Source organism: Molothrus aeneus, chromosome Z (genome assembly GCF_037042795.1).
Source record: "Molothrus aeneus isolate 106 chromosome Z, BPBGC_Maene_1.0, whole genome shotgun sequence".
NCBI lineage: Eukaryota > Metazoa > Chordata > Aves > Passeriformes > Icteridae > Molothrus > Molothrus aeneus.
Window position 1 is genome coordinate 8,406,409 of NC_089680.1, and position 11,443 is coordinate 8,417,851.

The 11,443-nt window shown below is 55.3% G+C and overlaps 1 protein-coding gene across 1 annotated transcript; it reads right to left on the reverse strand.

The window, feature by feature from the left end:
* Window positions 1–1,346: 1,346 nt before the first annotated feature.
* On the reverse strand, window positions 1,347–11,267 carry FANCG (FA complementation group G). The gene is made up of 14 exons (XM_066569493.1): window positions 11,163–11,267; window positions 10,967–11,048; window positions 9,339–9,470; window positions 8,351–8,544; window positions 7,593–7,746; window positions 6,325–6,455; window positions 5,817–5,963; window positions 4,866–5,026; window positions 4,572–4,638; window positions 3,731–4,068; window positions 3,517–3,572; window positions 2,789–2,926; window positions 1,815–1,947; window positions 1,347–1,543 (listed from the first exon to the last, which is right to left on the reverse strand). Exons 1-14 carry the CDS (start codon window positions 11,265–11,267, stop codon window positions 1,426–1,428), a joined length of 1,956 nt encoding a protein of 651 aa, XP_066425590.1. The 3' UTR covers window positions 1,347–1,425.
* Between the last annotated feature and the right edge of the window lie 176 nt (window positions 11,268–11,443).

Consider the following 11,443-nt stretch of genomic DNA (forward strand, 5'->3'; position numbering starts at 1 on the left):
GGCAGGGCCAATCGGAAGGGGCGTAGTGCGCACGCGCGCCTGTTCCCGCCACTCAGGGCAGCCTCGTCCCTGCTCGTGGTGGGGAAATGGTCGCGGCCTCGGGGGGAGGCCGTGCCCGCCCTGGCCTGGCACCGACATCGACACGGCACCAGCCACCGACCGCCAGGCCACGCTGCTCAGAGCCCTATCCAGCCCACCCTCGAACGCTCAGAGCGAGAAAGGGGCAGGGCCTCAGCACCCTCACAGGGAAAAATTTTTTCCTAATACCGCATCTGACCGTGTCCTTTGTTAGTTTGAAACAGTTATCCCTCATCCAGTCGTTTTATGTCATTGCCAAAAGCCCCTCTCCAGCGCTCCTGGGGCCCCTTGAAGGTATCGGAATCCTGAGGCCTTTTCCAGGCTGAACAATCCCAGCTCTCTCAGCCTTTCCTCACAGCAGAGCTGCTCCATCCCTCTGATCATCTTGGTGGCTCCTCTGGGCTCTCTCCAGCAGGTCCCTGTCCCTCCTGTGCTGGGAGCCCAGCTCTGGATGCAGTGCTCCAGGTGGGTCTCAGCAGAGCAGGGCAGAAGGGCAGAATCCCATGGGGCTCTGGATGCAGCCCAGGATATGCCAAGGTTTTTCTGAAGGAATTACAGGTCAGAGCCCGCTCAAAGCCCCTCTCTGTCCCAGCATTCACAGGAGGCTGCAGCAGCTCCTACCTTGCTGTCATGCCCTCTTTCTTCTCCCCTTACTCCTTGGCCTTGCAGATCCCAAGCACCCCTTCCCTCTTGTGGGAGGCAAGGCTTGCCAAAGGCTTGGATAACGGGGTCAGGGGACCTTCCTCATCCAAAAAAATCTCCACCAGACACGGGGCAGGGACATGTGCTCCTTCACCCCTGAGGGTGAGGGGCCTGGAGCTGTGGCATTGGCACAGACCCTCAGGGCCACAGGAGACACGCAGGTGTAGGTCTGCACTAGTGCAGCATTGTGAATTTCAGACCTCTGAGCTGCATACCTCAGACAGAACCACTTCTCTGGGCTCCAAAGCACAGTAACCAAGCAAAAAGCTGGTACACAAAGCACAGACAGGACAGACCACCAGCTCCCTGGAGCCTGAGTGCAGAGCCAGCCCCACCATGCACAGGGCACAGAGGATGAAGATATCTCTGCCCTTGATCTCTCACACGTCCAGGGCACACAGCCCATGGGCTCGCAGTAGCTGGAGGCAGTGTCAAGGCCATAACTGCAACATTTCTCTGGAAAAAGAGCATGGAAAAACCCAAAGCTAAACAGAGCTGAGTTGTTTATTAGAAAAAGAGATCTATTCTGTTTCAGAATCTAGCTTCACGACAAAGTAATTCTGAGTTTTGAAGGAGTTCTTAAAGGCCTTGTGCCAGCCAAGTGCAGGGAGACCTCAGCAGATGGGTATGGGGGGCATGACCAGGTCAGCTTGGGGTGTCCTGGGCTGCTGCCCCGAGGTAATCCTGTATGCTCCTGGCAAGAGCTTCACTGTGAGGGAACACTGCCTGCTCCAGACATGAAACCAGGTACAAAGGGAGGGGCCTGAAAGAGAGGGGAACATGGCAGCAGTGAGGACTGCAGCATTCCTTTGCCATGCCCAAAGACATTTGTTCTGCAGGTCCCCCTACGCTACCTGCAGCTCTGCCCTCCCCATTTGCTCCATGTCAGCTCTTCTGTGCCCCAGGGAGTCCCAGCAGAGCCACAGCCTGTGGCCCCTCGGAGCAGTCACCAGGGGAAGCTCCTTGGACCCTAAACTGCCCACATGGCCTGACAGAATTTGCACTGCTGAGACCTCACCTATCCCTCTACACACCTTCCCTGCCCTTGCTGCTGCCCATCCTCTGCAGGGCAGTTCTGGGAGAACTTCTGCCACTGAGCAGCAGCCTCCTGCTTCCGGTTCAGGTTCCACAAGGCCTGCACCAGGTAGGAGGCAGCAGCTGGGTCACCTGCAAGACAGGAAGAAGGATCAGCCCTTAGCAGAGGAGGAGCAGGTCCCCAGCAGTGCTGTGGGTTGCAGGGCATTACAAAAGCAGCTCAGAAGCCAGACGAGGTCAGTGAGTGTAAGGGGAGGTGGTGTAATGGGGAGGAGGCAGTCCTGGCTGTGTCCCAGGCTCTGGTTAAGCCCAGGGCTGGCAGCCAAGGCAGATGGCATCAGCCCTGGGGCACAGCCTGCCACACCTCTCTTTGGACACAGACTGGGGTTCTCCTTGCAGGCACGTCCGCACCCCCAGAGGGAGCAGCCAGGGGCAGGACTGGGACCAGCAGGTCTGACAGATCCTGGTGGAGCTCACACCTCTTCAGCATGTCAGAGCAGGAGAGAACAGCCCTGTCAGCAGCACTAGCCGTGCCTTGGCTGAGCTCAAGACAGGAATGCTCCCTTTGCAGGCCTCTGTACTGCCAGGCATGGACATGCTGCTTCCTCAGGTGAAGCACAGCTCCACTCCTCTGTTCTGGGAAAGCAGACCTGACTGGGAGAAAGTTGGCTGTAACTGGCTGGGGTTGAGGCAGGAAATTTCCAAGCTATCTGAGGGCACAGGCTGTTGTCAGGGTTCTGATATACTCCTCTGACAATAGTTTTGGTCTGTTTCTCCATGCCAGTGAGCTGACCAGGCCCCACAGAAGTATCTCTACTATGTCTCTACACATTGCTAGTGGCCCTACTGTTGTCCTTGACACCTGAATAAATGTGGTATAAAGCATAAGAACATCCTGCTGAATACACAGCAAAGCAGCCCAGAACAAATTTGTGGAAATCCCTTGTGTTCCTCACCAAAATTAGCCTGTTACCTGGTGAGATCTGCAAACTGTGCTGGAAATCCAACAGAGCTTCTTTGTTCCTCCCCAGCTCCAGGAACTGCATACCTCGCCCAAGGAGAGAGAGCAACCTGATCTTCTGGAGCACCTCCACTTCTGGCTGGAGATTCTCTGCCACAGGAAGACACACACACACATGAAGACAGCATCTTCCAGACGTTCTAGAACTCCCCTGTTCCCAGCAGGCTGAGCCAGGTTAGCAGTCAGGACAGGCCAAGCATTTCCTTGGGCTGCTCATCCTCCAGCTCTGGAGACAGATGGCAAAGCTCAGCTTCTCTGCCAGGCTGGAAGAGGTCGGGAGGCAGCAGAGGGGGAGAGTGAAGAATGTCAAGAGCCCAGAATGTTACACGGCTGTGATGAACAGTGACCTCAGCAGCAGCCTGGCCTTTGGCTGTTCCTCTGCACCACTGGCATGTATCTTTTCCCAAAAAACTGAATTGGAGAAGCTTTCCAGTACACAGCCCCTTTAACTGCTACCTAGGAAATGAAGGAGGCAGAGCCAAGGCCAAACTCTGCTCCAAAAAACCCCAGCTAGTCTCTTCAGAGGCTTCAGCATGGCCCAGAGCTTTGCACCCTGGGACAACTGCCTCTTGCCAGAGTGGTGGTGTGCCCACCACCTTGCCCTGCACCTGCTGCTCCCAAGCACACAGATCCTAACCCAGTCAAGGCCCCCCACAGGTTCCACTTGTGTGGTGTCCTACCTGTCTGTTTGATGCCAGACCCATGAAGCTGGACACGCAGGAGATCACTGAGGCACCTGTGGGTGGGAGGCCAGAGGAGCTCTGGAGCCACTCCTGGGCTCTCAGGAGTGCCAAGTTGTCAGGGCAGCCCCAGTGCCATGCTGTGTCCTGCCCTGGCCCCACCATCCATGGCTGCCTGCTGGGGAGGCCCCTTCTCCCAGCAAGGCTTTATCACCTGCTGAACTGTGTTACAGCCTCCTTGCTCTTGCCCAGCTTGGCCCATGCCCAGCCCTGGTGCAGGTATCCAGCTGCTCTCCAGGCAAGGCAGCACAGGTTCTCCTTCTGCTGGGACAGGAGTCCACCTGCCAGTTCTGCCCCCGGCAATGAGGACTCTGACTGCTCCAGCCTCTGCTCCACTCGTAACACCTGTGGAATGAGGTCAGTTGTCCGGCCGATGACCTCCTCACACACAGTTATGGCATCCTGGTGCCTCCCAGCCTGCTCCAAGGCAGATGCTGCTTCCAAGAACACCTCTGGGATCCTGGGCAGAGCTGAGTTGCCATCCAGGGGCACCTGGGGAGCAAAAGTAACATCAGTGCTGCAGAACTGCAGAGTTCTCTGCCAAGCAGCATGACTCTGTTCATACTGAGAACATGGAGCTGCTGCCCAGCAAAGCTCAAGCCCTCTCCCACAGTCCTTAGAGCCTGGTGGAGCAGGCAGAAGATGGGAGGCACTCACAGCTCAGCAGAGTCAAGGCATCAAGTCCCTACTCTGGAAGTGAAGGACATCCAAAATCAGGCTGACAGCAGCTCCCCAGAGGGAAGGGGAAGCTGTCTCTCCAAACAGCAATGGTGAGTGCTCTCTGGTGTGAATCCAAAGGCAGACATGCCACAGGTGCCAGCCCCCACTTCATTTCCTTTACATCAGCCCCTACTTCATTTTCTTCACATCCCAAACTAGACACTGAAGCCTGGAGTCCAGAGCTGATGCCTGGGCCCAGCCCTTGGGACTGGGTTTGGGTGCCTCCAACCCTCATCCTCCAAGTCACCAAGGGAGCTCTTTACCAGGACACCCACCTGCTGCTGCAGCCCCTCCTGAAGGAGAGACAGAAAATCCAGGTAATGTTCCACTGCATCAGCCACCCTGCAAAGAACAGGACATGTGGTGGAAGGAGAAGTGCCATCAGCCAGGTGAAACCTGGATTGCCAGCCCGCAGTCCCTCCCCCCGCACCACACTGCCCTGTTCACAATCTCCGTGCTTTGAGCAGGCCTGTGACAGCAGCACTGAACTGGACCATTTCCAGGAGCACAAGGAAAACTGCAGAGCCCAAACAAGCAGCATGTTGCAAGCAGAGCAGAGGCACTGTTACCTCCCATCCTGGAGACACCGCTGTGCCAGAAGGTACTTCACTTCCGAGGGGTGGCGACGGCGAAGGAGGGAAGTGAGTACTGGTGTGTGGACAAGCAGCTCTGCTTGCATTAAGAAACAGGGACTAGAGGAAGCAGCTGCTGGAGGGCTTTTTCCCAGAGCCTGTGAAACAGGAACAGAAAATATTATCAACATTAGACTGGTCAAGTCTCAGGCAGCTGCAATCTTTTGTCACTTCTGACATCTGGAGATGCACCCAGCCAAACAGAAGTGCTGCACTTCTTCACAAGCACAACTACATTGTTCTCACAGTGGCTTCCAGCAAGAGCCATGAGGATCACACAGGGGCAGGCCGTCTTCTGATCTCCACATGGCACCAGGAGATTTGCAAGATCACCCAGACCACCTCAGGTTTTTAGTTCAAGGTACTTTGAGCTGCCTGGAAGACCATCTCCCATTGCAGCCACAGACCTTGTTAGACCTAAGGAGAGAGCTCCCTCTCCTCTCTGTATGTATCTGACAGTTTTCAAACAGCTGAAGAGATAATTCAGGGTCTACTGCTGTGACCTCTCCCAGGCAGGTTCACACAGCTAATGCACTCTGCTTCACTGCAGCCAAAATCTCCCCTTAAAAGTCTCCTTACTATTATATACTTTACTATTATAAGAGATTGATACTTTCTGACCTAAGACTATAACCTCCCAAGCCACCACAAACATGAACTAGGACCCAAAGTCTTGCCACATCCAAACGTGGTGCTGAGCAGGAATTTCAAATCTCGCTGGACTCCTTCCTGCCCATTTGCTGAAGGCAGCACCATGCTATTTTGGGGACTCCTTCCAGGGTCAAAGAGCCTGGAAGGAGTCCAGGAGAAGGAAGACGCCTGCTTTGGAAGCTCTGTGCAGGCTCTGCTGGGCAGAACTCATCCCAGAACTACAGGAACCAGACAAACCTCGTAGAGCAGGGTAAGGGCCTGCAGCTCGGCATCAGTCTCTCCCAGGTCATGGTACACCACTGCCACGTGGGACAGGGCAGGAAGGCACTGGAAATCTACCTGGAGGGCCCGTTTCAGGTGCTGAAGGGCTGTCTGAGGCTTGTCCTAGGTGGATGGGAAGACACGCATGTTGAAAGCACATCCTGCAGAAGTCTTTACTATTTGGTAGCATCCAGATTCTCACTCTGCTTCCCCAAGAGATCTCCACTAAGCAGGGCAGCAATTTAGCCAAAGGCAGCCCTCCTCACGTTGGTTTTTGAGCTGCTCTCTCTGCAGCAACAACTTTGCAATCAGCCATAATCTTGTCATGGATTTTGCAGCCTGTCCAAGGAGGCTGGGGCCACAAGGGCAAATTCTGCTCAAGGCCTTCCCTCCCTGAGAGGCCTTGGACCACACAGAGGCATCATGGACATCAGCCTGAGCCTCCCCTCCCCACAGCTGCCTTTCCCCTCTTTGCTGTCATTACCATTCGCTGAGCACAGCAGCCAAGGCAGGTGTAGATCTGGGCCAGGATATTCTTGGAGCAGAATCCTCCTGCAGCTTCCTGAAGGAGGGAAAGGGCGGTGGGGAAGTTCCCAGCCTCCAGCTCATGCAGCCCTAGGACAGACCCAACATATTGGCTCTGTGTCTCACTTTTGTGTCCCACCTGGCCCCAAACAAGTGTGGTGCCCTTTTCTTCCCTGAGCCATCGGGACTTGCCTGATCCCCTCCAAACCCAGTGATGCACAGCCAAGCTGTCATCTTTGCTTGAGTGGTTTTGCAAGAGAACTAGCCATCAATGGAAATGTTCAGCAGGAGTAACAGCAGCTGCCAAGCCCAGGATGCTTCCTTTGGCCCAGAACAAGGCCAGGGGTATGTGCTGGGCAGGTTCACCTCCACATTCATCCACAATGACAGCAGTGCAGATAGGGAAGCACACACAGAACTTCAGAATTTTTTCAGCACATCTGGGTCATTTCCCAGCAGGAATATCAATTAATTAATTAGGATATCAATTAATTAATATTTATTACAACTCCTTATTTGCCTTTTCTTCTTTTCAGGTTTCCCTCTAAGGCTGCTCTCACATAGCAGCACCACACTTACATCTGCTACCTCCCTGTTCGAAGTGCTGGTGCCACCCTTGACTATTTTGGTCTGTATGCCAGAGGTCCTGCCCTGCCTCCTGGCAGGAAGGCCCTGTAGGAGCCCAAGCACAGCAAGGCAGTGCTGGCTGTCCCTGGAGCTGCTGGGGTTGTCAAAACAGTAAAGGAGAGAAAACAGGCAGGACAGAACACAGCAGCCAGAGGAGATCCATTGCTTGCTGTGACACCAGGCGACAAAGCCTCACAACAGCTTTGTGTGGCTCTCGCAGCACCATGGTCTGACAGGAACAAGGTGCTTGCAACAAGGCAAGTTCCAGAAGAAAGGAAAATCTTCATAAATCCCCTGCCAGCCTTCTGCTTTAAGGTCACTGCAGGGCCCAGACACTTCCCCTACAGTGACAGATAGGCAGAGGAACCCTGTGATAGTGCAGAGAAAGGATGAATTGGGGAAAAGCAGGGAAGCTTTTTGAATATGGAATGTAAAGCTGAGACTCAGAGGCTCAGCCCAGACCAGCTTCCAAAGGAACAGCCCGAAAAACCCCAAGGGCCAGTTTGCTTGGGAAGAGGAACCAGGATAAGGGCAGGGAAAGTGTTCCTGGGACAGAGCAGCAGGAGACTGTGCTGGCCTGAGTTCCTGCCCCCCACAAACCTTGCAGGAAGGCTGCTGCAGTGCAGAGGATTTCCTTCAAGTCCTTGGCGCTTTGTACAAGGGGCAGGGAGGCCCCCTCAGGAGGGACCCGCCATGCCTTGATCAGGGAGAGGAGCTTGTTCTGCCCCTCACTGCAGTGAGCTCTTCCCGGGTCCTGTGAAGGCACAGAGGAGAGAGAGCAGGGAATGCTGAAGGGAAGCAGGAAACACTGGTCCAAGTGCACAGAGAAACAGGTCCCACCAAACCACTCAACCCTGCTCCCTGCAGTAAGAGCAATGTCCTACCATCTGTTCCCTTCAGCTACAACCCCCTTACTGCAGTGATTTCTGCCTGGCCTGGGGCAGCACCTCCCCACCTCAGTGTGGGGTGAACCTCCAGGGCCTCCTGGCATGCAACAGGCAGCTGTTGGAGTTCATTCAGAAAGACAGGACCCATCAGCAGGGAAGGTTCTGCATCCCACTGCTGTTCCCTATAGAGTCTGCAAGTCCATCTGCAGCCCTCTTCCAGCCTGCCCAAGTCTCCTGTCCGCCACATAGAGGCTCAGGGCCCACACAGGCAGAATATTCTGGGATCCATTAACACTCTCAGGGCCATTAGGCTATCTATGCTGGGATGCCATGGGGTGGATTAGTCATGCTGACTGGGCAGCACTGATGGGTTCAGCTGTCCAAGTGGCACAACAATATTTTGCTGAGTGAGTTTTATGACAAACACGATATTTATGCCAGCTCTGCTGGCATCTGCCTGTGCCCAGTTACCTCAGCAGTGCTCAGGAGCTGGAAGAGGCCAGCAACACTTCCCAGCTGGCTGGCTGCCAGCCACCAGGCTGCTTGCAGGGCCCCCAGGCAGTGCAGAGGTGCCTGCAGCTCCTCCACGGTTACCTCCTGCAGCACCTTTTCCCACAGCTCCTCTGTGCCAAGATCCTGTCCACAGGCCCCACAAGCCTCCAGAACTGAAAAAAAAAAAACCCAAGCAAAAAGACCTAGAGCTGTGAGACAATGTATTGGTGCCCTGTAACAGACATCCTGGATGCAAGAGGGAGAGAAAGCCTCAAGCAAGCACAGGCTCCTCGTAGCGATGGAAGGAATGGGGTTGAGAGTTGGCCTGGCCTCAGCAGAATGGAAAACAAGCTCTAAGAGAGATGAGATGACAGCAGCACATTCAAGAGACAAAACAGAGCACAACTCAGAACTAGACTCCAGCTCTGCTGAGCCCTCTTGAAGTCATTTGACCTCAGGTAAACATGTGCCAACACTGCAGATCCACTTCTGAACTGCAGCCTGTTTCAGTGAGCTTTCTTTGAAGCCAGCACACCATAATTAAAGAAAACACTAATTTTTTACTGTCACTAAAACTTTGCTAGAGACTTGGCACCTTATACATTAAAAACTCTTGTTTCCCTTGAAACCTCCAGCCCATCCCTGCAGGCAGCAGCAGACAGGCAGCTGCACATTGTCCCTGGCCACATGCCACTCTACCTCCATCCCTTACAGGCCGAGCATGGATGTCTGCTCACAGTTCCCCCCATCTCCAGCCTCTCCAAGCACAGCCAGGGGTGCCTGCCCAGTTTCCAGGTGGAGCCAGGCATGCCTGCTCACAGCTTCCCCCGTCTCTGGCCTTCCCTGGCAGAGCCAGGAGTGTCTGCTCACAGTTCCTGCACCTCCAGCCAGTCACCAAGGATCTCCACAGCACAGAGAACGCTCTCCTCACCCTGAGAACTCCCCAAACAAACAACCACATCCTTACCCCTGAGGAGCCCCTGGCGTATTCCTTCTGCTTCTCCTTTGATGGCAGAGTCAGATGCTCCCACAGTGAAAAGCAGGGAGTTGTAGAGGACAGTGAGTTCCAGAGGCAGGACAGGGAGGGCAGCTGGCAGTCCTGTGGGCACAGCCAACCCAACAAGAAATTTAGCTGGCTAAGAATAAACAGCTATCCGTGCTCAACACCTGGCTTGGTGACAAGAGAAGTGGTTTGGCAAGATTTTGTGTGATTTAGCCACCTGGGAACTGCAGTGCCAGACAGACAGCATGTGTCAGCACGCCAGGTGCCAACACTGCTTTAGACATCCATTCCCCAGCTACCAAAATGCTGCAGTCCTCCAGGAGTTAGGCCTTTCAGCTCTCCCAGAGAAGCATCAACAGCCTACTCTGTTCCAGTACACATCCACCCTTTCACACACCTTGTCTCTCTCCTTATCACAGAATCACAGAATGGGAAGGGCTGGAAGGAACCAGAGTGGCTCATCTGGTCCAATCTCCCTGCTCAAGCAGGCCCATCTTGGAGAACGTAGCACAGGATCGAATCCAGATGGTTTTTGAGTATCTCCAGTGAGGGAGACACCAGAACTTCTCAGGGAAATCTGTTCCTATGTGCAGTCACCAGGGTAAAGTTATTCCTCATGTCCAGGTGGAACTTCCTGTGCATCAGTTCCTGCCTATTCCTCATGCTACTGCTTGGCACCACCGAGCAGAGCCTGGTCCCTGCTCTGACCCCTCCCTGCAGACACTGACAGACATTAATGAGGTCCCCTCTCAGTCACCTCTGCTCCAGACTGACCACGCCCAGATTGCTCAGGCTTTCCTTGTAGGAAAGATGTTCCAGTCCCCTAGTTATCCTCATTTCCCTCTGCTGGACCCTCTCCAGGAGCTCTTTGTCTCTCTTGCATTGAGGAGCTGAGAAAACTGAAAGTAAAGCTGCCTCATGTTTGGCTTTCTCTGCACCACACCTGTGTCAGCCTCTTCCCTGACTTCCTACACAGAAAAGGCTGTCTCACTGTTGTTTTACAGAAACCCCAAAGCTCTGCCCAATTAAGGTGGAGTCTGAGGCTAGACAGTAACTCTTTTTCTGGCCCAGGTCAGCATAGGGCAACAGAGATCATTTCACCTTGGCTGGTTTCCAGCACTGGGATACTGTAGCTGAAACCGGAGGAGCAATGTTCATAAACTAAAACACGAGAACCTCCAGCTCAGTTTGAGGAAGAACTTCTTTACGCTGAGAGTGGCAGAGCACTGGAACAGCTGTGCAGGGAGGTCATGGAGTCTCCTCTCTGGAGACATCCAAACCCCACCTGGATGTGTTCCTGTGTCACCAGCTCTAGGTGGCCTTGCCTTGACAGGGGGGTTGGACTGGGTGATCAGAGATTCCTTCCAGCCCCGACGATTCTGGGATTAACTCTTTTGCAGCAAGCCCCGTTTAGCACTGGGCAGCGGGAACCCTTTCACCCCGCCGCCTTCAGCGTTTGTTTCCAGCACCGGGACACCGGAGCTGCATCCCGGTAAGCAGAGGTGTCAGGGAGCCGGTGCTTCCACGCCTACACGCTTCCGGCCCGGGACAGCACCGGGAGGTGAAGGCGGGGCAGGGCGGCCGCCACTCACCGCGGATGCTCCGGAGCAGCTTCCAGAGCTCGTCTCGCAGCTGCCGGCAGGCCCGCCGCGTCTCTCCGTCGCACCGCGCCGTCTGCAAGGGACGCACTTACCGCCGGCCCGCCTGCGGAGCGGCACCGGCGGCAGCCCTGCGCCTCAGGGAAAATGAACGGGGGCGGGGGGGGGAAAGGAAGAGGACGTGCCGCACCGTCCATCGCCCGACCAGCTCCTGGCTGTGGGCGGTCCAGGCCCGCAAGCAGCCCCACTCTGGCTCCGGGCCCGGGTCCGGGTCCGTCCCACGCCGCCGCTTCATGGCTCCCGCCGCTTCATGGCCGCCGCCATCGCCCGCCTCCGCCTTTCCCGCCGTCGCCGCTGATTGGCGGGAATGGCCATCACCAAGGCAACAGGGAAGCGCGGGGCCGAGGGGGTGCGCGCCGGGAAGGGGGAGGCCGCGGAGGGACAAACCTCGGCGCAAAGCGAAGCCAGCAG